General features: G+C 40.3%; 1 protein-coding gene across 1 annotated transcript in view; it reads right to left on the reverse strand.

Annotated features, from left to right (window-relative positions):
- The window catches only part of LOC139723713 (rapamycin-insensitive companion of mTOR-like), a 126,033-nt gene that overhangs the window by 85,102 nt on the left and 13,758 nt on the right, over nucleotides 1-27,173 (reverse strand). Inside the window, exons 3-4 of the mRNA XM_071634934.1 lie at nucleotides 24,278-24,375; nucleotides 8,345-8,406 (exon numbers count right to left, since the gene is read on the reverse strand). Coding sequence (XP_071491035.1) covers nucleotides 8,345-8,406; nucleotides 24,278-24,375 — 160 coding nt within the window. The remainder of the gene's footprint in view (nucleotides 1-8,344; nucleotides 8,407-24,277; nucleotides 24,376-27,173) is intronic.

The following is a 27,173-nucleotide window of genomic DNA, read 5'->3' on the forward strand; positions in this document are numbered from 1 at the left end:
AATGCATACTTGTACAACCATTGTAATTGGAAGTTCATCAACACACAATGTCACAAGAAATTACAGGTATGGTAGGCAGTTGCAATGTTGCCACTAACGAATCATTTCTTCCAGGAGCAGAGTCACCCTCTGATATTAAACAGGAGTTGAGACGACAACATTACCAATCAGCACAGGAGAGCTTTAATAGAGAACATACACGTAAGGAAATCACTAATTCACTGTATCAAAACAAAGTAAAAGAAAGATCAATTATAATTTTGTATGCCATACATACACACAAAGTTCATCAATAAAGATACTGATATGCTTGAATGACAAATACAGTGGGCCATTATACCAATATCCCGCATGAAAAGCACCGCACATCGCCACTGATAGCAAACATCTTGAGTCGCCCGTTAAAAGTTGCCAATTTGCAGCATGGCCACTCAAGTGAGACTGTCCCCATCCTCAAAAAAAAAAAGGTCATGTGTGAATAGAATACATGTCACGAAAACGTCTCAAGCAATATTAAAACAAGAGACCCGCGGGTCTAGCGCTCACCTGAGTATCGCAAGTTCATCTTTCACGCAGTCACTAATCTAAATTATTCACAGCTCTACCAAAATTTGACCAGGCATTCTCAAGTAGAAGATGAAAATGTACAATAAGGGCCCAATTTTTTAAAGATTCCTTAATTTGGGAATATTGGGGCCCTCTGGGGCCCTCTGGGTGGGGTGAGATCCTGACCCCCTAGGGATGCTACCTGCCAAGTTTGATGAAAATCCATCATGAGGTTTTCAGGAAGAAGATGAAAATGTACAATTCAGGCCCCCATTTGGACCTTCCCAACCAACCCCCAACCCCCCCCCTGCCCCCAAGAGGGGCGCCCCTGGATCTCCTATGAACAAACTTGAAACTACAGTCATTAATGTACTCACTCATAGTATTACCTCAGCTCTATAACTTTTGATTCTAGAGAAGATTTTTCAAGATTCCTTCATTTGGGGGGTTTGGGCCCCCCCCCCCCCCCCCTGGGGGCCCCCTGGGTGGGGCATGGTGCCCATTTTAACAAATTGAGTTCCTAACCCCCTAGGCATGCTACCTGCCAAGTTTGGTGAAAATGGGTCATGGGGTTCTCAAGAAGAAGATGAAAATGTACAATTTAGGCCCCATTAGAACCCCTCCCCACCCCCTCCCCTGGGTCCCAAGGGGGGCACCCCTGATTCTGCCATGAACAAACTTGAAACTACAGTCATCAATGTACTAACTCAGAGTATTAACTTAGCTCTATCACTTCTGGTTCTAGAGAAGAAGATTTTTACAGATTCCTTAATTTTGGGGGGTTTGGGCCCCCCTGGGGGCCCCCTGGGTGGGGCATGGTGCCCATTTTAACAAATTGAGTTCCTAACCCCCTAGGGATGCTACCTGCCAAGTTTGATGAAAATCGGTCTTGGGGTTTTCAAGAAGAAGATGAAAATGTAAAAAGTTTACGCACGACGGACGACGCACGACGCACGACGCACGACGCACGACGGACGCCGGACGAAGGGCGATCGCAATAGCTCACTTGAGCCTTTGGTTCAGGTGAGCTAACAAAAACACAGGGTGAAACAGTGTGGATGGCATGGGTAGAACATGTGAAATGTGTGCCTCCATAATGAAAGGACAGAGTAAAACGTATATAATTTATGCTGTATAAAAGTCAAATATTACAGTATCCTCTGCACTATACAGCGCTGCTCTTTGCGTCATGGAGTGAAACATGAGCTGTGTCAAATCTCTGAATTATTCACGGAGTCCTCTCTGTTCTTTCAAAAAAAAAATATTGTGGAAATCAGATCAAACAAGAGGCATGCGACCGAAATCTATGAATATATAATGCCCTTAATCACTTGAACAGGATTAAAATTATGCATTGCATGAGGGCATTGAATGTTCTACCACACAAATCAGAATCAGACAGTTCTGTAAAATATCTCATGTACCAGCATTTGACAAGAACGTAGAGGAAGCTTGCAAACATGCCAACATAGAAGAAAATCTGAGATCAGATTTCTAATCTTATATAAAGTGTCCTTCAATTTTTCAGATTCAATGTACATGTTGAATGTTTTTCTTTGTCCAAAATTTACCTCCTTTCAGTAACTCTTATTTTTCTGTATCAAATAGATGTGGTATTGATAAATACAGCAAAACAGAATACAAAGGGCACCCCTCAGTATGGGAGGAAAAGAATCAATGATCGAACCTTTTCCTCAATGTTTTACTGCCACACACCTTTTTGACCTTTGAGGCATTATTGGGCCCATTCAACAGTCTGATAAGACAAAGCAAAAATACCATTATCACTGCCAAACAGTTTTAGGATAACATGCCTCCTCCCCAACCCCTCCCTCCCCAAAAAAATGTATCAGGAACGAAAGTACTTTCACCGTTATTGTTTGGTTCTTACTCAGCATTGCTGATAAAGTGATGATGCGTTGTGGTTTGGTTATCAGTTCTTTCAGCCACATGTATCTATTCCTGTCAGCCCATCCCACTTTAATCTTCTCGGAACCACCACCTGAATATCTCATTGATAAAGTATGCATGAAGCTGGCCATCAGTAATATACCCCCTGTTCAGACGCAAGTCAGCTTATACCAAAAGTCGATAAAGAAACAACGTATAAAGAATCATGGTATAGCCGACAGACCATTCAGACGATAATTTTGACCATTCTGGAAAAACATCGTATAGATGTGCAGTTTCTCACTGCACATGTTGTTATGGTCATGAGTGACAGGCATAAGGTCACATTTCATTCTCGCTCCCATTAAGCCCCGCCCAGTTATACCGTACCATGGTCGCCATATGTTCAGACGCACAATGGACACGATGGAATGCTGATTCGTTATCGAGTTCTAGTTTGAAACGATGCTCTGGCCGTCGTTTCGCTATACGTCGTTTTGCTATACGTCATTTTGTTAGTCAGCGTTCAGACATATAAATTCATCGTACAGCTACAACGTTTTGGTATAGCTATACCGTTCTAGTATAAATTTTTTGCGTCTGAACACCCTGGAAAGAACTTGGTGATCCGACAACCTTGCCTCCAAAATCCAGGCTCTCTATCACATCAGTCTCAGTGATAAGCAGAATCTATTTGTGTGATTCTATGTCAGTACAACCATTATATCAATTCCAGTGCTGCCTATAAATCTTTTATAATACCTGCAGGCACACAATGATGAAAGTGCCTATATTCTACATTGAAGAAAACATCTAGCAAAGTGGAGGTGGAACACAATCCAGAGCTATTCACAGAAGAAAGACAGATTTCCAAGAAAAATTACACAATTTTGTAGCCAGAAGCGAGTTCATATCATCCTTTCCTGCAGTTACTCATGTTCTATTCATAGACCACATAATCAAAATGAGTTCCGGTAATAGTGGAAATTGTTTGTGCATTTTGTGCGATGTGAAATATGGCACAGAAACAAAAGCGCAGGAATCTTCTGCTTGCTATACTCTGTAGTACGAATTAAATACTATTTTGATATTTTGATTCAGCAAAATTAGCACAAGCAAAATTCATCTTTACTTGGCCGAGGGCAAAAAAAAAAAAATAATACTCTGAATGCAAACATTTCCACTTGTACAGTAAAATCTTGTGATAAGTTCTGCTGCGGGTAATGTTGCTGGTGCAGTTTTTATGCAGATCGATTTGACTTTTCATAGGAAGCACAATATCTGGAAAGATTAGAATGGGAGGGAGGGAGGAGTGAGGGAGAGAGGGGGAAAGATTCTACAGACTTGAATGAGATGACGTCTCACAGGTGAGGCTGGCCGAGGGTTTGGAAGGAGGACGTAGCCACGATGCACTTACATTCATGATGCTAATGACTTGCACGACGGGACTCCCTCACACTCTAGCGCTCTTTTCTCTATCTCGTTCCCTCGCTCTCTCTCTCTCTCTTCTTTCACTATTCATCTCCCTCCCTCTCTCTGTCTATCTCTCTATCTTCTGAAGATATGACTCATCCCGTGGTAGTCGGACTCCAGTCGATGTCCAAACACCGCTGAATGAAAGACTCCTTCTTGAAATGGGGGATGGGGAAACAGAATGGCAGTGGAACGTAGGAAGGGGATGGAGATGGGGAGAAAAGAGAAAGAAGGTAAAAGGAGGGAAAGGAAGAAAGAAGAAAGGAGATGGGAGAAATTGGGAGTGGATTTTAGGAGGGGGATGGGGAACATTTGGAAGTGGAAAAGGAGAAGGAGAAGGGTTATGAGAGCTTTACATGGGAAAGGAGGATTGGAAAAGGGAAAAGAAGTGCTTAAAAAAAGGAGAAGGGGTTAGGGCTGTCCTCAAGGAGGAAGAAGGAAGGGGTAGTGGAAGCAGGGAGGTGGAATCTCTTCCCATCTCCCTGGTGAAAGCAAATGATCGAGGAAAGGGCAGAGATAAGGGGAGTAGGGAAAGGGGATGGGTGGAGGGTGGAGGATGACAAGGAAAACAGTAGGACTTGAGGAAGGAGAGGATGGGGAAGGAAGGAGAGAAAACAAAAGGAAGGAGGAGGGGATAGAAGGGAAAGGAGGAAGGAGAGAAGGGAAAACAGAAAATGTGCCTGCCAAGAGTCACCATTATCACAGTGATGCATGCTGAGGCAAGAGTTTGCTGCCAGAGCACGGCAGATGATGCGTAATCTGCTCCTTCATGAATTTATCAGCAGAACAACATGGCGTGTACATACATGTACTGCTCGGTACCTCTGATGCAGGAGCTTTTAATACTCCGCTGTGAATCAAGCCGGTGCCGCATCACGTGAAAAGGAGCAAAATGAGGGGTACATGGGGGACCTCCAGACAAGACATTTGCCTTGCAACATTCAGTGTTTCATGCATGGGCTCTGCAGGCTGATGTTGAATTATGCAGTGGGGACAGGGCAGGGCATGGGGAACGCATACGAGCTGATGTCGAGAATACGCGGCGGTGGAGTGCATGCATGAAAGACAGAAAAAAAAAAAATCCATCTCTGTCGGACACGGCCCAGGTCTAGTAAGAAAGGCCTTTGTTCCTTTGGCGCTTCCCCCCTCATTATCTCGCCAACCTCCCCGTCAATTCAGGAGCTTGTGTGGATGAATTAGTGGCCGTACGTGGAGGAAGGCAAATCATAGTGCAGAGCACTATGCGATGATACCACCGAGGCTAGGTGGATGAAATGCCAGAAGGCATCCCTCCACCAATTAAAGAGTACAGATGCTCCTAACTCCACTAGGAGTGTGGATGCGCAGGGTCTCCACTTTCACCTGTCCCCATTTTTACATAATTCAGCATTTTATCTCTGTGAATTCAAATCTAACTCATACCTTTACAATCAGCACTTGGCTCCTGAAAACCAGCAAGCTTGCCGCTGCCTTGCTAGACATAGCAAGGTGATTCAAGGGTATTTCCAAGTATTAAAATTATATCTACAAGTAGCAGGTATGTGGGATACAAGTAGCTTATCATCCAGTCCTCAAGAAGTACAAAAAAAGATACACACATCTTTAATATCTTTATGACAATTATTGTAAACTAACCTTCTTTCATATTAAATAATTAAAGGCAATATTAATCAGTTGGATTCCTCACAGTCTTAAGACTGTGATTTGTGTGTTATCTAAAACAAACATTCTGCTGACCTTTTCCCTACAATCATTCTTATGCCAATAGGAGGAATGGAATAAGACTGAGTCAGAAATGTGGGTGGGGGGGGGGGGGTGTCAGTAGGAAGAGGGTGGTAGAAGAGCGCATTAAACTCCACTTATTTCTCTGGAGGGTTACATTAAACACTAGATTCAACACCTGTACAGGATACATCCTTTTATCTCTTGCACAGTTTGGGTTTCCCCTTGGTTTTTCTGCCATGAGACAGGAGAAACAAGAGGTACATGTATTTCTTGTATTCTTCTTTTTTTTTTCTTTTTGAATTACATCTTTTGCTCCTGATGCAGCACTGGTTGCCATGGGAGGAGACGCTTGGCAATCTGCCAGGAAATTGCCGCGGGCCAACTCGAACGCGGGAACTGGGTGAGGAAATTGCTCTAAATACTAAAACTCAAATGAATGCATGGAACATTGCCTCGATCAATCATGTCTGCAAGAAGAAAAAAAGATGAACTGGTGGCCCCTCAATCACATCACACCCACTGGAAAAATTTAAGAAGCCTGACGATTCGCACATCTTGAAGCTGTTCCATCTTTCTCTGGACTGGTCCATGCATTATTAATTATTTTGACACAACTTCTGGTGGTTAAGAATTTTACGAGAGGACCAGATTTTAGCTGTACTATTTTCAGATTCTCAAAAGAGCTATGAATTTTAGGATTTATCATGCAGTGATATATCTCAAGTGTCCTGTTTGGTTTTAGACTGAATGAAGTCCTATGACTGCAGGCTATTACACTGCCATACCTCAAGTCATGCTCACTTTTATGGCTTGTTGAAATTGCTCTGAACTCTTCATCAAAACTTATGCCAAAGAACAATTTGTACAAATTTTGATAGTTGACGCTTGGCATCCCACATATTCCATCCATGTATAAGAACTGTTACCAGAGGGGGAACACCTGTACATAGGTGAATCTCTAAACCTTTTCAATACACAATGTAGCTCCTTCTTCATTAAGTACTGTGTGCTTGAATATAGATCTATGTACGGTATGTGTACATATTCTATCTAATGACAGTGATGATGATGATGATTACTAGTACACCAATACAGAGCATTTGTGCACAAAAGACATTTTATTTCCTTGTAGAACATTTTTTTTTTTATTATACACAATATTATTAAAACATACTTGTTTTGTTTCCTCCTTAAAATTCAAATTCATAATGCATTGTTGCCAAGCAACAACAGGGCTCAATAGGACAAGATTGCGGATAAAATTGTCCATCGTGTTTTCAAATTTCAAACTCTGAACAATGGACTATGTACCAACACAATGGTTTCAAGGCTGTCCACACACAGCAATGTTTACAGAACACTGGTGTACACATTATCTAAAAATATTGTTTTAAAAAATATCAAATTGTGTGTGTGTGTGTGGATATACATGACACACATTCATTTAAACACACAGGAGGAGACAGACTAGTCTACATGTGGCACAGACTTCTACGGCAAATAACCAGACAAAAGTCACTCTGTTCATATCAGCACAAGATAGCACACAGTCCCCCTCCAAATGTCTGTTTCCTTCTGGTAATTTTACATGCCTAGCACTGTCACCACCAAACTCAAAATGAATTACTGTAAAGTCTGGAGGGGCATTTCATGAAGCCTGTTGTTTGATTTTTTTTTTGACAAATTTGCTCTCAGCCAATCAAATTCAAGGACTTCAGTAGCTGAAAACAGTTTGTCAGAAAAAATATATATATCTGCCAAAATGCTTTGGACATGAAATGCCCCCTGCTTACTAGTGCAATTTAAAGGCTGACTGAAAAGAAGAACTGACAGAAAAAAAAAGTACCAGTTATATACAGTTATATCCAGATTCTCTTGGATATGTAAGACCACTTTACACACTGAAAGCAGTCACAGCTTGGTATCAAAAAGCTACTGTGAGCAACTTTGCTCTCCAAAAATACTTCAACAAGGAAGCGCTACTCAAGGAAGAAAATGTACTCAATGAGACGCATAAACAGCAACTCGGTGAGGGTTGAGGAAAAACTGAACATGGAACGATAATATTGTTGCCAACAGGTATTCAGTGGGGCATTTTGCCAGACAAATCAAATGTTCTACAATTCTCAGTACTCATCCACTGAATTCTGCGTTTCCACAAATACAGAGTTCCTCGCTGATTTTGTTCACAATATATTACATATCATCATTGTACTATATGTCTTCACAATAACCCCAAAAACCACTCAAATTTTTTATCACCTGCTTAAAAAAAAATCATAATTTTCTTGATTTGTTTTACTCAGAGGATTTCAGTCATGTAAAACAAGAAAGAACAATGTAATATTACAGCCACAAACTTTTACAACTTTCTATTATGAAAATACTCTATCTCTGTCTGAATTCCAAACTGTCTTAATTTTCTTTTCATTCATCCTCCTCTGCTTTTTCTCAAAAGTTAACTTGATAGTACTCATCTCTTCGAACATTTGTGTGTCAGTTTGTATGTGTGTCTGTCTGTCTGTGTAATGTCTGTATGTGTGTGTGTATGTGCACACAGAGTCAAGCAGATAACACACAATCCCATGTATGCACATGAGTCAAGCAGTCTGTATATCACATGCACTTTTCACATTTGATACCAACTTATGTCTGAGTGTGATCATAAAGGCTGGATACAACGGGGAAAATAGTCACACTTTATACTCACCAGCACACGATTTCTGCAATGGAATATCCAAACTGGTCAAAATTTGGGACATGATTGATGAGCTGAAAGAACAAGGAGATAAAATCAAAGACACGCGTTTAGGACACATTGACCACGATATCATGAAGAACAGGTTTTGGTGTAGAGCATACTCTGAAAAGCATCTAGAAGAATATCATAATTGTAGCAACATGTGCACTAAGAACATGCTCTATAGTACTTTAAACAACACAATTATGCACAAATACAACGTATGCTTTGTGTCAGTGATATCATGGGAAAACACATGCCCTGTTTTGAGTAACCTTAATAGATAAAGCAATATCAAACAGGCAAATTATTTCAAAATTGGATACAATACAGATACATGAAGAAAGCTTTAAAATGTTCCAAGTTTCCCATTTCATCAGAGCATTGATAGCAATCACAGTCACATGTGCACAAGTTGGAAAGGGTGACAGTGTCATGACCTACTAACAGCTCGGCTGACTCGACCTTTCCAAGAAGTGCTGGCAATACAAAAAAAAATTCTTGCAAAAGCATTTGTGACAGAAAAAAAAAACAAGTCTCTGTGATCATGACAAACAGCATGAGCTTTTCAAAGTCATACATCCACAAATCTGTTTACAAAATTGTAGATAATGCAAGACATTTTCTGGATACTTTTTGTCTACAAGTGGATAAAGATACAGAAAAGTTCTTTTAATTTGTTTGTTGTGTTTTGTTTCATTTGGTAAAGGTCACAACTTTAAAGAGTTTTACATTGTACTGAATGCAGTGGCACCAGTACTGGTATGAGCGGAGCGGAGGCAGGATCCCACTGGGGCCAGACTTCCAAAGTCTTTTAATCAAACGCTTCCTCCTCCTGTCTGGAGCCAGAGGGGGGAAATCATCTTCCCTGCTGAAAGTCAAGGACGAGATCTGGAAATTCTGTCCAGACCAACACCTGTGGCAGGTGGCATTGCAATCATCGTAACCCCCTCTGGACCGGTCCCAGTTGGGTTGGAGGGGGGTAAAGCCAGAGGCCGGGGTACAGAGGATAGGGGGATGAGGTGTTAGCAAAAGGAAGATCGCCATGGAAACTAATCCAGTCTGCACCCATCTGTCACAGAGCTGAAATCGCAACTTCCAGCACAAATGGCTCCCGACCAGAGAGGTTAACAAGGACCAGGAGCACAGGGAGGGGTAGAGGGACAGGAACGGGCGGGGGATGGGGTCACATTTTGGAAACTCTTCTTCAGCCTCTCAAATATCACCTGTCACAAAAGTTGGCTGAAAATGTCATCAAAATCATGACTACTGCATCTGTGGGGAAATCACTTGAGAACAGGAGATGGTGCAATAGAGTTTCATAATTTACAGGTAAAAAGAGGAGGGGGGTACTGAGGAAAATCCTTCTTTATTGACAATACTTCTCTCCAATTGCCAAAAGCATGACTGCGAGCAAGGAGAAATGGGGGCTGGGGGAGGTTGATGCTTGGGAAGTTGATGCTTGGAGTGAGATGCTCCATGGATTACCAGGAAAGTTCAAGAGGAGTACACCAAGGCAGAGACACTTTGACACGAAGGCAGAAACATTTAATGTGACATTTAATGTTAATATTAAATGTATGCATGCATACAAACACCTACTAACATGAGGAAGTGTGTTTTAAATGGTGTCACAGTTTGTACACTGGCATGGTTTGGAAAGATATTGGTGGAAACCGATCAAAGGGAACTGTACACCACTGCACCAATGTGAGGGAACTTCACACTTTACATGAGGTAACTTGCTTGAAATCAACATTTCTGGAAACATGTTTCTACTCATGAATGTTTGAATATGAACAATCCATGCAGATATTATTGAGTCTTCTCGCTGACCACACCCTGAAATCAACATTCCATACTACTAATTCTTTACTACAGCTGTGCAACAAACCCCAGTGGCGTGTCAATCAAACACACAACCCTTGGTATGCTTTGCAAGTACCGTTCAATGAGATGTACAGATGTACATGACATGGCACTGTTGAATGTAAAGGCCAAGCTTAGTCTCACCTTTGCAAATGTGTTTCAGTGGTCAAACTATTTGGACTTGAAATGCATCCCCAGAATCAAGTGTACATTGTACAACAATTGTAGCTATTCTAACTGGAAAGCTCCTGTGGAGTGTGACTCACCAAACATAATTGAAGAATCAGGTTTGGGAGAGAAACATGATTGCAAGGACTCTGTTTGCAGACAAAAACTCAATTAGCGTGAAGCGTGTTTGTAAACAGGATTACAAACGAGTTCTTCTGTGCGTCTGACACCCTCCTTGATGAAGTGACAATTAGCCCACTGGAAGACTCGACACAGAATGATCTAGCTACCTTCTACATGTAGTCTACAAAGGAAAACCAGATACTATACATTGTACTTCCTATACAGACTAGCTTTAATTGAGCTTTCCATGTTCAGGGGTGTAGTTTACACAATAACAGGGTACACACTCTAACTCTGCATACTGTAAAACCAGAAATATTCACTGCATGAAATTTTCACCAATTGCCACTGGCATTCAATGCATATAGTACTACAGACAAGAAATTTTGTGTGCATTTTCATTACACGAATCTTGGCTCCTCGCGAAATTCACAAAAATTTTATGCATGCAAAAAATTCCGGTTTTACAGTATATCACAAAAAATACCCTTTAACAATACACATTACCAGATGACTTCTTCAAGAAACTCTGAACCTCTGTATCTTTAATGTACATGTACATTTCATTGATACCAGAGGGTGAATACCATGAGCTAATGATTAAGGTTTATAATTTACCTAAACAGAGAGGGAGGAAAAAAAATATATAGTTGGATGACTTGCTCATGTAGACCATTTTGTGCAGTGATGTATTAACAAGGAGGGGCAGTGTGGTTTAATTGCTATGAGGTCTGTTTTAAGGACATGAGAATGCCTCATACTGAGTGGCGTGTGTCGGCCATTTCTGCACAAAAGCAAACATTCCCAGTCTGCTCCGTGCAGTGATAGGGAGGCGGACTTTCCTCCGCCGACTACAAGCTTGGCTGTCGTGCCGCGATGCGCCGTGTCATCCCCTAAATGTCACAGTGGGGGTCGTGTGCGGAATGGCAGCGATCGTTTTGACCACTGCAACCACAAAACATTAATGTTTCTTGTTTAAAGAGTACCGTATCAGTATCATCATGAGCATGCATCACCTTTTCAAAGGAATGGTTGGCTCCTTTGTACCACTGTAAAGCCAACAAAAGGGCGTTGTAAAGAATTAATCTCTCTGTACAGAAGGCCAATTATTCTCATCATAGCAAGAGATGAAAATGAATGACTTGCTTTCTCGGTATTATATCAGAATCAATCATACTGGTATCTGAACCCTTGAATGAATAATAACCCCATTTATATTAAGGAACTCAAGGGGGAAATTGCAATCTATTTTCTTGTTATATATTCTCAAGGTGACCACTTATTCACGTAATGACGCTGGGAAAAATTAATGGCTTTGTTTACTACAGTAGCATCTAATTCAATGAGTTTAGACTGGCTACCAATAGACATTGCATCAGTATAGAGACTGAAAGATAAGTCAAGTATCACGCTTTCACGTCACATGGTCCCTTTCCCAAAGATGAATAAAATGTTTTCAACGATCAGATATTGAAAAATTTTCATTAGGTTGCATTTTACTCAACCAAGAAAAAAACCATACATATTTTTTAGAATCAAAAGTGGGTATAAATGAACAGAAAAGTCAGCATCACTGTCAAACACAGTGCTAATATTAAGGTTGTAAAGTGAATACCAATCTTTTGTACATCTACACATTCTATTACATTTTATTGAGGAAAGAGGGCAATACAAGTACATGTATATGCTGCACTTACTTTGCATGACATCATAATGAAACATACTTCAAAGAAGTACAGGTCGATCTATTTTGATATTCCACTGAAATTTGAACCATATCAACTGACAAGAAAATGTTGTCATGAATACACAGGGAAAGGTTTGTTTTATGTTTATTATGATCATGTGATATTTTTTGAGATATTAACATTCAGAGCTTTTGTTCTTCAAGCAAATTTGCATTCTGATTTTTTAGCATCCTCTGGACATTCTTGTAAAAACTTCTACATAATTAACATGCGCACATGAAATTTGGGCTTTTTAATGCATGGAACAAAAAAAGACTTGTTTGTTTCCTACATTAATAGACATGCTCAAAGTTAAGGAAAAAAGAGAAGAAATTAATATATTTCCATGCAATATTTTGAGAGAAAAACAAGTTATAAGAAGGGAATGCAGAAATAAAATCAAACAGAAATCTAAACAAATATCTCAAGGAGATGATGGTAGAAATATATGTGGTATAGTCACGAGAGTGATTACATTCTGAGAATAATTTTTACACAAAAATTTCAACTTCTTTCATTTCCATACATGTCTTCTTTAAGCAGACCTGTCTGCAAGCCCAAAGCCACAAAGCAGGGGAGTTCACTTCCAAAGTCTGTCAAGAGCCCTGTTAGGATAAACAAGGCGGTCCGTGCCAAGTATGTTTTGGAAGCAATACAGAGAGAGAAAGAATTACAGAGAGCGGCACTCCAATGCGGAATATTCCCATTGGGGGTAGACTTGGCCCACATTGCCAAGGTCACAACACTGTGAGTCAGTGACCACAATGTGTGGTGGAAATAAAGGGATGAGAGAGTGTGAGAGAGGGAGAGAGACGGGGAGAGAGGCAGAGAGGGAGAGAGAGGGTGAGAGAGGTTGATGTCACCAGAAGCAAGATTTTAAAGCCCACATGAGGTTGTGGCCCAGTTTGCCCCTCCCCCGTTAAAAACAAAACAAAATACAACAAAAAACAAATCAATCACACACATTGCAAGAATTGTGCTGGTAAGCACAATTCTGTTGTCTATCGCTAGGTGTACACATTGTACTTTCTACTGATATATATATCCATGGAGAGTTATAATACTTGAATACAAAGATAGATCCTATACATTTATAATTTTATGTTTGGGTACAAAAATAGATAGAGTGATAGATGGATGGATAACATATCTAGATATTTCTTTCAGCATTCTTCAATCATACATCTCTGTTTAATCCATTGGCTTCTTTCCAGGGCACTACAATGTTCAAGCCTCCAAGTACTTTTTAATCTTCTGTTTTGCTGATGTTTTTTTGGTGAAACTTGTCATCAATTTTTCCCCTATGAAATCACCTGTAACACTCTACATCTCCTTAATTTCAATATTTCATGCCTGAAACTTGTGACAAAAAAGAGAGAAAAACATTTTGTCAACTATTGCAACTTCTGTACTCAAAAGTGAACAGATGGAAAAAACAAAAGGCATTTTATCTAATGCACCTCTAACATCTGCTGTCAACTTTGCTGCTGACGTTGAATACATGACAAAGTCATACTGCCTTGTCAGTCGCAAACACAGTACATTTTTCAATTTTTTACAATCAAAATAATTGCTGTCACATTCTCACACGTGTGCATTCCACTTTATATGTTGCACACAGAATGTAACTCTGGTCACTTCAACATGTCTCAGAGGCTAAACACAAAGCTTCTTTCCTCGCTCTTGTCCCATTTTCTATTCTTATTTTCTCCTTTCTTTCTTTCTTTTCTTTCTTTTTTTCTCAAACAAAGGGCATCATGCGTGACTTCCTTGAGCTCTTTATCTGCATTGGTTGGCATTCCTACAGAGATCTTGGGGAGACTATGATACAAGCCACACTACATTTGAGTTCCACAGAAACTTGTTTCATAGCAAACATTGCAGTGCTGTAAAAAGCCCAGGCCTTTCAAAGGCACCATTTGATATTCTGGTGACTCAAATGTCAAAAGTTACGAAATTTTGCTGAGTGAATCGTACGGTGACATTCAGACGAGGAAAAACAACAACAACAACAACTTCAAGACAATAAAGTGTTTTTTTTATTGTGCTGCCAATATCAGGGAATGTATGAAAACACATTAAAATGTATTTTGCCAAGGTGGTAACTACTTCCAAATTGGTTTATTACATTACAGCTGTACATTGTTATTGTACACTACAGCTGCACAGTCACTCCCTTTGAGCCACAATTACTCAGTGTACTGTATCACATGATGATAAAACTACACCACGGTAGCTCCCACTCTGGGAATAGAAAGAATGTATTTTAGTCCATGATTCTGCCAGGAACTGCTGTTTCGTTGTTTGATATTCATTGCCATGGTACTAAACACACTTCATAATGTGCCGCTGAGGAGCTTGGGAGAGTGTCGCATCATTTTGCGCCGTGTATGATGTGCACGGCATGAGTCAGTTGGTACCAGGAGCAGCATGGATGCGGGGAGGATGAGAGTAAACACTGCATCTGAGATGCGGGCAGCATCATCGCACCTGTCTCTAGCCACTAGTCTTTGGGTTCAGACCCCCTTTGGCAGTTTGACCTGCATCGAGACGCAGGACCACTAAACTTTAAAAAAAAAAAATGCCATTGGCATTGCGCACTAATGTAGGTCACCAGAAGAAAAGGCAGAGTTTCGACTGCAATTCGACTGCAAGTCCAACTGAGTCAACGACGGGAAACCCCACACCATTTGCATTCAAATGAAATGTTATAACCACAAATCATGAACACAGATGCCAGCAACATAACATAAAATTTCTTTGAAGATTGGCAGCACAGCTCTGAGATATCGTAATTAGTATCTCATTTTAGCTCGATTAATCAGTGTATTTTCGATGTTACGTGTTTACTGTCCAATCATCGTGTCCTTGTGGTTTGATTAAAAACAAGTATTGTATGACATGATCAGATTACTAAGTTGAGGACCACTATGAAACGAATGCATTCATTATCGAGATTAAATCATGCTAAAAGTATTCACTAAAAGCCCTCCCCTTCATCCTTCATTTATGCAATGATATGATCTCTCGAATTTATATCAGCCTCACTTTTTTTTTCTCTCTCTTCTTTCCTTCTTCACATAGTCTCTTACATACAGTTGTACTTGATGTGTGTACACCTCTCCCTCCCCCTCCCCCTCTCCCTCTCCCTCCCCTCCCCCTCTCCCTCTCCCTCCCCCTCTCCCTCCCCCTCCCCCTCCTTCTTCCCCACCCCTCCCCTTCCCATCTTCTGCTCTCTTCCAAGTAGACAATCATGTTTCATGCATATTTTTCCGTCAATGCCTTTTCCCCCTCCATCTCTCTCCATATATGGGTACAACACTGTTAAATATATTTCTACTCCTACCACTTCCTCTCACCCCCCCCCCCCCCATCTCTCTCTCTCCCTCTCTTTCTCCCCTCTCATTTCAAAGGACCATTGCCAACCACACATTTCTAAAGATGAGTGGAGGTGGAGGTGGAGGAGGGGGAGAGAGAGCAAGAAAAAATATATTACATCCATGGACTGTGGAAATGCGAGATTAGCCCTGGCTAAACACAATAATTTATTCATTAATATGTGATGACTCCACCAAGCCAGCCAGGGAGGGTTAGTGTTTACGTCTGGCTCTGGCTCGCGTTTTTTTTCGCCGGACGACGATGGAGCGGGCTGGATGAGCTACCTGCATCCTTCCGCTTTGTCTCAAGGAGGAACGGGGGCGTGATTATGCATACGCTCTATCAAATCTTTACACTTTCCCCTTTTCCGCGGCGCTGCAGCAGCGCTTGGCCGCCCCTTATATGCAGTGCATGTTGCAGGAAGGGGGAAAGTCTTGTGAATATGGCGACTCGTTGTCGCCAGATATGACGACCTGGGATACATCCTCGAGCACATTATGGGCGTAATAATGCACCCTTTTGAGGGCAAATAAAATACCATAACTTGTCAACATGCATTTGAAAGATGTTCAAGGGCTCGAGTATTAAAGATTGAGGGATGGAAAGGCTTTTACACAGGGAGTCGCCCATAACTTCTTGTGAATGCGTGACTGTGCGGAGTTGCATCATAAAAGATTTCATGGTTGATAAAAAAAAAAAAGGGACATCTTCTGTAGACAAAAGGTCTGGAAGCTACTAACAAAACACACATGTCAGTATGTGGGACTGAATGGAAGATAAACGGGAGCGCAAGACAAGAAGCACGAGAACATGTGTAAATGTACAACATGTACGTGCGTTGTAGCTCTACATTTGCTCTCAAACCCCTAGGCTCTCTTCATTGTTTCTATTAGACTTTGTTTGTTTCACAGACTTAACAAAGCCTGTTTTATGGTACATGTACATCCGTAGCCTGCCTTGAATGTGACAAGGCTGAAACACTAGGGAATATTGCAACATTTGATTTTTGTTTGTCTTCCCTTCCTTTTTTGGGGTGGGGTGGGGGAGGGGGGGCGTAGGGAGGGAGGAAGAGGAAAGGGGGATGACTTTCCAAAATGGTACCCAATATATAGACCTGTTCAGTTTGGTTGCTGTTGTTTAGTGGGTCTAGGGCAATTAATTATCCCCTGGGCAACTACTGCCCAGGACCCTTCCCCTTCCCCTAACCCTAACCCTAAACCTAATCCTAACCCTAATCTAAACTCTAACCCTAAACCTAGAACCATACCGTAATCTTTACTCTAACCTTACCACTAACCAGTATTTAGCCGGGGGGGGGGGGGGGGGGGGGGGTAATTGCCACGATACAGTTGTTACTAGCCATTACGGGAGGGGGGAGGGGGCTTTAGAATGCCAAACAATAGTTGATTTATGCACTGACATAGCAATGCACCAAACTCATTGTTTAACCCATAGAAACATCTTTTCTTCTTTGGAAGTTCCCCAGTTATGGCCAATATAAGTTGCAGCATTTTACAACCAAATATGTCTATGTGTCTTCCATGAAATTCAAGAGAAATTCTGTTGACATTTTCACTGCTTTTCGCTATGAAAGATGAGGCATTTTGATATGATAGAAACTTGCATTTTAAAATGAGCCATGCTTGTGCCCAAGGCCCTCATGCCAATGAACATTTTTGGTTGATAATTTTTTTTTTTTGTTTCTCCTCCTTGAAATTCTAAATGTCTGCTGGGAAGAGTTAAGGCCTTTAAGGCTAGCTGTTCTCATTTTGCTCAATCCTAGAGCCCAGTACGAGGCTTCGGCGCGGCACGTGTCGAATGCCAGATCAATCTGCCGCTTTGTTTGGAAAATTATGCGCTCGTACAGTATGTTCCTCATGTTTGCGTGAGTCATCGTCAAGCTCGCATACTACGGGAGTGGATAGCACGGGCTGACATTCTCATGACCTGCTCTCGTACACAGCCTGTTCCCCTGGTAGATACAAATCATGTTGTTTGCACAGCAAATTTGTTAGTGTTAGTTATACGTCTCTCTTTCTTTACATGCGTGTAATATATTTGATTTCAATTCCTCTATGCCGATCTCCCTTCCCCCTCCCAACCCTCTCTCTAAACCCACTACTCATAATCATTATCCATAATATACCATTTTTCGAGGACCAAACAGTGTACTGTACAGTATGTCCCCAAAAAAATTACAACAACATTTTCGCATTGATAACACCCAATATGATTAAACTGTCTAAATGCTACTTCAGGGTCTTAAAATATAACATCTTAACTCTATTTTGCAGAAAACCCCATTAAATTTGGTTAATCGGTCACAGAGAAATGTGGAATGTTATGAAGCATGTCATGAGTCTGATTCTTCCAAGTTTAAGCACTTCGATGCTTTTGTGTGTGAATACAATAGACAGAACTTGGAGGGAAGAGATTCTTGACATCCTGTACAAAAATTCCTCATTTCTCTTTGACCACTGAAGCAAATTGAATGGGGTTTTCTTTATTAAAGATGTGGGCAATGAGTTATAGTTTCATGCCCACAATTTGGATTTGGATTGATTCACTACTTTTTAAAGATATCACTGTGGAGGGTTCCGTTGTAATTTTTTTTTTTTTTTTTTTTTTTTTTGGGGGGGGGACATACGGTACTCTGCCTTTCATGTTTATGGAATCTGCAGCTGACACACTGACTATGACACACTGAATTTTGGACTTCCATTCCCCATATGCGTGCAACATCTGCTTTTGGAAGATTACATGTTTACGCCAGTTGCACTGCATGTTATTGCAAAATCACGTCAGTGTTCCACACTCAGCGAGGGAAGTTAAATGTAACAAATACGTGCACAATGATTAAAGTCTACCCAAACATGCACAATGGCATATTAGCTTTCATATGAGACAGTGGATTCTTTTTTTTTTATTATTTCCATGGCAACAGTGACTGGTCTGCAGCTGTTTTGGGCTGCCATGGTTACCAGATCTATATTCAACATTCCACACCAAAAAACGCAACACAAGTATTTTTTACTCTTCCAAGAGAAGTAGCATAGCAGAAAGCTGAAAAGAGGTTTTATCATCAAAATTTGAAAGGGCTGTATAAATCTCTGTGGCATAGTTGTGTTTCTACGAGTGACTGTGTATGTATGTGTTTGTGTGTGTGCGTGTGTGTGTGTATGTCTGATCTGTGTATTTGCAGCAGTTTTCTGCATTTTTATTTGATGGAATGATAGAGTTACAAATAGCTACAGTGTACAGTCGTGTACGTGTACGCTGCATCAGAAAAGCAGTGTCATTAACCAGCCATTACTACAAAATCACTTCAGAAAAATTTGCATCAAAAGTCTTGTAATCCATTCCAAACACTCTTTAAGATTTAATTAACTCTAGTGCAATGTTGTAGGAACACATTTGAGATGAAAATGCACTGATGCAAGCAGTACCTTAAAGGGACTGTACAGTACTGGTTGGGGTAGGGATTCATGTTTTGAACATTCCTAAGTGAGATAATGAAAAGCATCTTATGAAATATGAAAGAGCATGTAATTTTAAGAAGGATTCAACGTTTATTTGATGAAAATTGGTTTTCAAATGGCTGAGATATCCAAAAAAGTGCTAATAATAAAAGGCGACATGCCCCAACTTTATTAGTATCTCTTTGTTTCACCATGTTTTTGGATATCTCAGCCATTTCAAAACCGATTTTCATCGAATAAACTTTTGATACCCCTTAGAACTGCATGCTCTTTGACATCTCATAGAGTGGTTTCTTAATATCTCGCAAAACGTTAAAAGCTAAATTTTCACCTCGACCAGAACTGTACACACCCTTTAATGTCATATTTGAATCAGCAGTAAAGTATCACTAGGCTTTACAATAGAATACTATAGCACTTGTAATTTTTATGAGCTGGCTGGACTGCCAGAGAACAGTGCAGTAAAACTGGTTCTGTGTTTTGTTTTGACCTCTGCCAAGGATATTATGTTGTTGTTGTTTTTGTTTTGTTTTTGCATTGGTTTGTTCATTTGTTTGTTTAATCGTTTGTTTGTCTGTCTGTCTGTCTGTCTGTCTGTTTGCAAAATAACTCATGAGGTCAGGTATGGATTTCAATGAAACCTACAGGAAACGTTGACAATGACACAAGGAAGAGATGATTAAATGTTGGTAGTGATCCTGATGACCATCTGGATACCAGGATACCAGAGTGCTTTTCTAGTTTTGTATTTTGTTATTCTTCTCTGGCAGGGCATTTAGTTCTTCACATAGATTTCTAGCTACATTTCCTCCTCCCCTACACTTCTCCTTCAAACATATTTTAGAGCTAGCACTTGCTTGTTGGCTTGTTTGTGCATTCATTCATTTTTAGCTATGCTTTTCTGGAATTTACAGGCAAATACTTTTCTTAGCAGTACCGACCCACCTGATCAGCCTATTTTGGAACTTTCCCATACAGGGACACCTGAATTAGCTTTTGTTACACTTTTGCCCAATACACTGTATACACATCAGAATTATAAATGTGTTTGGCACACATGATGGCTTTTATACCATTTTTTAATTATTTATTTCTTCTTCTTTTTTTTTTTTGCTGTTTTTATGGCTTCAGTCTTTGTGACTAAGAATTTATAAATCCATTTCAAAATAAACCATTTGGAACAAAATCAGCCGAGCTTTCTGAAGGAGTCTTCTTTCGTATCACAACTCTAACTGGAATTCATGATACACCCTACATTTCAGGAAATTTCTCTTCCCCCATTCCCCCTCCAAAGAAACAAAACAAAAACAAAATAAAGCACCAAAACAAACAAATCTCTTTTTAAGCAACTATATTGAACGCAAGGCCTTTAAGAGCTAACTGGCAGATCCCATCAACTCTATAAATAGACACATTTTTGGCATCCAATGTTTTTACCTCATCCATGACTGTGCAATTACGATAAAATTTGAGCTAAATTAGCTACATTATATTAAGAGGCAATTACACATGGGCTCTGTCATCTCATCATTGTACTATCTAGAGCAGATGAGAAGACAACTCCATGACTACCCCTACCCCCCCCCCCTCCATTAAAAAAAAAAAAAAGAAGAGAAAAGAGCAAAACAAAGACCTGATTTACCCACCCCATGCTATACGATTAAATGGTTTGCATCAACACTACATCACTTTCTCTTCCTTGTCATCTGGTGTGCACCAACTCAAATCTTTACACAGCATGACTAGATCTCCTCAGAAGACTTAAAGCAAGTTGTAACATTTTAAACACATTGCTGGATCATACCACACATACTTTATAGTGTTCCACATAGCAGAGGACTTGAGTGTAGTACAAGGTGAAATCACTACATCTTTTAATCTTTTGTGATTAAATGCAGTGAAACTAGTCAAATTTTGCTTTGTGTTCAGACCTCAATATCCTGCAATTCTCTTTTTTTATATCTTTTTATGTAAAAAAAAAAAAAAAAAATGCTCCAATCTCTTTAATGTACAATGCATGCCATAGTACCAAAAAAAAAAAAAATATGCACAAGTTATAAAACAAGGAATAACTTTGAGACACACAGGGTCATTGACCTGGCATTAATCTGCATTTTAAAAGAAATAAAAAAAATGCCTGTATGCACTCTTTGGGGAAATAATATGACACTCGATATATGATGAACGAAAAACCATCTCACACAAGATGTACAGAATGTTTCATAGCTTTCCATCAAATTGCAACATTTCCTACATCCTCAAGTGATGTACTGTGTATATTTCAGTGCGGATTCTCCTCCCATCTCCCCAAGCTTTCGCATTTATACATGCCATTACATGTCAACGATGTGGAAGAGGAAGTATGTACATTAACAACAGACTTGTGCGGCCAATAAACACAGCACATTGTGTTTTTGTTTTTCACAGCTGCTCGGCACACAGACATTTTCTGGGGGGTTTTCCTCTCAAACACAATTTCTGGTTCCCGTTTTTGATATGGAGCTTTAGCAGAACTTTGCAGGCATGAGCAAAGGCGTAGGGTGCGTTTTTCAACTCACTTCTGGTGCAGAATTAAGGTTTCCAAACAACTTTCAGGGAGTTTTAGGCAGTTGATAAATTTATGCCAAGCTGTTTTGATTATGAGGTTTGAATGCATTTCCAAAACTCTAAAAAAAAGTGCAACGACAAACACATTTGGGCCAGAAACGTATTTCAGTAAAGTTGATAAACACAGTCATTTTGAAATATGTTAATAACTTGGACCTGCCCAGGCTAACCACACCAACTGCACATCTGCGCTCCTCAGGTCACATTACTCAATGGAGCAGTGTACATGTACATGAAGTGACAAGCCTCCAGTTTTTCGCATGTGTGGACACAAAAAAATCTCATAAATTAGCATGATCACCATTGCAATGCTAAATCCCAAGAAATCTTGTGTTTATTTCTGAATTAGCTAATTCGCCCCGCAGTGACTGTGTGAACACTTGACCAAATAATCTCTGTTTTACATCCCATTTTTCAAAGCGCACATCACAACAGTGTGTGCACCACACCACTGTGATGCGCAAGAACAATAGATTTATTGATCTGCAATTAGCGGGCTATTCCTGCCCCTGTGAACGCTTGCAAAAAATCTAGAGATTTGCAGCGTGATCATCATCCCGCTATTTCTGACCATGTGAACGCTTGCAAAAAGTCTCAAGATTTGGAGCACAATCGTCATCCCACTATTTGCACAAATGAATGTGGCTATCTATACATAACGTCTGTGAAACCATGTGAGTTTTATCAATTAGCACCATCCTTGGAACATTTTGCCTGAATCATCTTTATATGGTCACTGCAGGAATCCGTGGCATTTAGATGGTATGTGTAGAATGTACGAGTGAGTACATCAAACACGTCCAATCTCACAACATCGATGAGGCAGAATGTGAGGAATTTTATGAGGAAATGGAATCTTGGGCTGATGCAGAGAGTGCACACTCATACACCCTGTAAATTTCAAGTTAATAAAGGAGACCTCTGGATGATTTTCAGACTTTTACATTTGAACAACTATAACTAAGTTTCAAACTTTCAGGCTGGCTGGTAGTGCAGTATCTATGTTTTTAAAACCAGTCACTGTTATCTGGGCATTTGTGCACAGAATATCTTATGCCATGGACTCTGGTGTAAGACATTTCACTGCACAACAATTCAAGCCTCCAGTATCAAAATGGAAAATGCAAGACTTTGACTAGCAGCTTTCTAATTCTTAGTGCATGTAGACCTCAGCCTTTGTAGCAATCAATCACATTTCCATAGGCTATAAAAAGAGTAACAAAAAAGCATGATAACCCTTTGGGGAATAAGTAGTGGGATGGATGAACTGTTGCGATTCCATATAGCCAAAATAAAACAAAAGAAGAAGAAAAGAAATGCCATATCAATCAGGATACTCAGACAAGATCAGCTGAGAGCTGTATGTAATGATGTGTGTGCATTACGTCGCTGGGGTGATAAGACCTTGTATCTGCAATTTTGGTGAAAATGACTTTTTTGGATTATTGGTCAAATAATGGGTTAAGTGATGTCCTGTCCAAATCCCAACTGTCTTACTCCAAAAATGAAGCCACCACGGCATGCCAAAGGAACGGCTATCCCATTCGCCACAGTGCTTTGGCCGCCATGTTTTTTGGCTTTCCTGAACATTGGACATTTTGTAGATACGAGGTCTTATTGCCCCAGCGACGATTAGTGTAAACTGAAAATGAAATGTTGATTGTTCAGAAGTGTGTACGCATGTTTAGCACTGGGAAGTAATACCCAGCAATGTCACTTAGTAGAGAATCTAAACTAGAAACCGGTTAACCATCCGAGTGCCACGATCCGCTACATGTTTCCACACTGCCCGACCTGACGCGACTCGACAGTTTCCATCTTAGCTTTTCTCGAATCGATTCTCAATCTCGCCCGTGATGGCGAGCCAGACTGGGCGTGATGTTTGCAGTCTGCGGCTGCGACTGCCAATCCGTCAAGTGGGCAGAGTGGAGCTTTGAGTGTTTTCCCGCTCATGTCCTCCTCATGTTTCTTCTCTTTATACTCCACAAAAGTAATATATTGTTTTGAAAGTGAGAAAGATGACATTACAAAAAGGGGGAAAGACCTCCACTGTACACTTGACAGGACATTAAGAAATAACAGTCACGCACGCATACAAAACTCTTCGGAAACAATACTCGCTATAGAGCCCTTAAATAGGCCATTACGTGGTTTTCAGAACCATCAAGACAACGGCCACTTAAAATGCATCCTCCTCATCGAGTCGGGATACCAAGCCTATTACTAGGACAACCACTTCCCAAACTGCCAAGTAGACTGTGCAAGAGGAGAATGGCATATGGTAGAGAGTCAGAGAGTTGAAGTTTAAACATCTAGATGTCCCCTTCTACTCACTGAAGAATGCAGCAAACTTTGCGCCCACACACACACACTTCTGGGGAACCACAGGCAGTCCACGTGTTAAAGGGTTAAATTCTTTGTGTCACATGAAACACACTTTGTGCACTGCAGTTTCCATGGACGTGACTGGATCGACAAAATCATTCCTGCCATGTACCACCACTGTACCGCTCGCTTGCACATTAGCGTACCTGTTGCACTCAGACACCTACCTTTACAAAGTTGTTGAGATGTCCAAGTTTCTTCCCTTTCGTCAGGCCACTCTGTCGGCACAGACTTCTCAAGATATCGTGAATATTGTCCCGGGGGGCTGTGGACGGGAAAATGAAAAAAGGTCACAAATTCGAAATATTAACATCTTCTGAGGCAGGTTCATATCAAAACAATGCTCAAATTGAAACAGGTGTGGATACCGTACTTTTAATGTACCATGGTACATGTATCTTTGCAACAAGTCCAAATTAATGTTCATCGCAGTATAGAGGGAGGGATTTCCCTTTAAGATGTCATGCATTGGTTAAGATGTCATGCATTTCCCTTTAAGATGTCATGCAATGCAAAATTGTGGCAGTGGTAACATCCTTGAATGACTGGCTCCTGAATTGAAAATCAAACATTTAAAAGTCAGGCATCAGCCAATCAGAAATGAGTATTCACAGACTTACGTTTGATTTTCTGACTTAATGTTTGCTCTCAACTTTTAGCCAATGGGGCCCAGGTATGGTACAAGAATCAGAGCAACTCTCACAAGCCTTGTTCTATTGCAGCTTGTTTTGTTTTGTTTTGTTTTAAGTGTGTTATATGGATGGTCGCCTTTATGTTCCTTTGGTTGTATTGGGTCCATTTGATGTCTGGCCATGTACAGTAGTACAGTAAAACTATGTAGAGTACTAAGTGATTCCATCCCTTTAATATGACAATTCAAAAATAGTAGGCAAGTCTGCCGATTTGCAACAATTCTCTGATAGAAAAAACAAAAAGACCAAAAAAAATTGTGCTGTTAAAAATGACTTCCATAACATTGTCCCAATACCATGGTACGGATGTCAGCACTTCTTTTTGCTAGATTGTGTTCAGTAAGTTTTGTTTTAATATTTGCTGACTACAATGTATGTGCAGACAGCAGCCATAGAAAAGTCAAACCACACTTTGTATTACATAAGGAGAAGCATGCAGACCACAATGAGGTCATAATGATGTCATGGGTCCAAATATCACACCATTTACCGCCGCCTCGTTTGTGCCAGCCAACCGCAAGCGCGCCATAAATAGATAGGCCTTCACCCAGCTACTACGTTTGAACGGGACTGCGTATCCATGCGCCCCGAGATCTTCACAACCGGCGAAGGACGGGGATTATCACAGCCGAAATCTCTCTGGGCAAGAACTGTTCTATTTTAGTGGGGGTGGTGGGGGGGGGGGGGAAGGGGGGTTCTGTTTACTTGCTGTGATAAGGAACTCCGGCGCTGTATGCCCGCTTGTATGTGATATATATACAGTACACTCAAGACCTTGTGATTAGTCGGCAATATCTGTCGCAATGCCGGTCTGTCGGCTGCGTCGAACCACAGGATGATGCTAATAACTCACATATAATATTTCTGGGTATTAGATTACCAATCAACCTTGTCCGCTATAATTAATAACACAGTAATAAGTAATTTTTCATAATTCATCTATCTGACGGTCTGCACTATCAGCTATGTAGTATCATTCCCCATTATATATTTCCAGCATTTAGTACTTCTAATACTATAATGGCTGCCCAGTGGTGTGCCAGTGTGCAATATACAGTGTACATCTGTAGGATGCTGTACATCTGTAGGATGCTGTACAGCAGAATACAAGTGCCTATCCACATACAACCTTGTACACAAACTGGTTTTCTTGAGAACATTTGCTCTTGTTTTATACATAGTTCTCTTGTTTATTTCAAAGCCATCCTAGCTAGCCACCTACTTTCATTTAAAACACTGTAAAGGGGGGAAAAAAATCCATGGATTTCTTGTTAAAGGACAGGTTCACCTTCATAAACATAAGGATTGAGAAAATGCTGCAATATAAGTAGAACACATCAGTGAAAGTTTGAGGAAAATTGGACAATCGATGCAAAAGTTATGAATTTTTAAAATTTTTGTGTTGGAACCGCTGGATGAGGAGACTACTGCAGCTTGTGAGTCATATGCGTACAACAGTATAAAGAAAATGTAAAGAAAATTCAACATATTTTCACTTTTTTCGCATAATAAAAGACCACTTGACTTGTCTCTTTCTAAAGGCAGGGGGAATAATATTACCCATAACATATGTCGGTAACGAGTCAAGGGAATGTGTACTTTTTTCAAAAGATGAAATTTTGTGAAATTCTCTTTATATTTTCCTTATATTGTTGTACGCATGTGACATCTGAGTTATTCATACACTGCAGTAGTCTTCTCATCCAGCGGTTACTGCACAAAAACTTCAAAAATTCATAACTTTTGAACGGATTGTCCGATTTTCCTCAAACTTTCAATGATGTGTTCTATTAATATTGCTACAATCGCTCAATCCTTATCTTTATGAAGGTGAACTTGTCCTTTAAGTGAAGAAGATGCATTGATCTACAAATAAGCAGCTTGTAGTCGGGTGATACTGTACATCTGTACATCCACTCTGACTTTAAAATTCCATGTTTTCCTAACATCATAAAGGTCAGATGGCATTAGACGGAATCCATGGTAACCATGGCAACCACTGAGACACGTTTTTCTGGACCTAAGTCTCACTCTATTTTTTCATCTCAAAAAATGTAAAAGGAGGACATCATAACCTTTGAAAAGAGACTTGACGAACGGCTTTCATAAAAATAAGCAAGTCATGTACACGTACATAGCATTATGAGGCATGTACAATGTACAGCATTAGGAGCATAGGAACTACAATGCAAGCGTATGTTTATTACAACGTATATAGTGTGCAAATGTGCCAAATGGGTTTAATTATTGAGAAGGGGGTGACATATATGTAAACATTTTTTTTTTCCGGAGTAGAGGAGACTTTATTCAGCTGCATGTACCTTTTTTTTATTACACTTAAATGTCACATTTTGCATAAAAATCTGTGGAC

This window comes from Diadema antillarum, unplaced genomic scaffold (assembly GCF_040938485.1).
Source record: "Diadema antillarum isolate AM-2024a unplaced genomic scaffold, OU_Dant_1.0 scf00000197, whole genome shotgun sequence".
Classification (NCBI taxonomy): Eukaryota; Metazoa; Echinodermata; class Echinoidea; order Diadematoida; family Diadematidae; genus Diadema; species Diadema antillarum.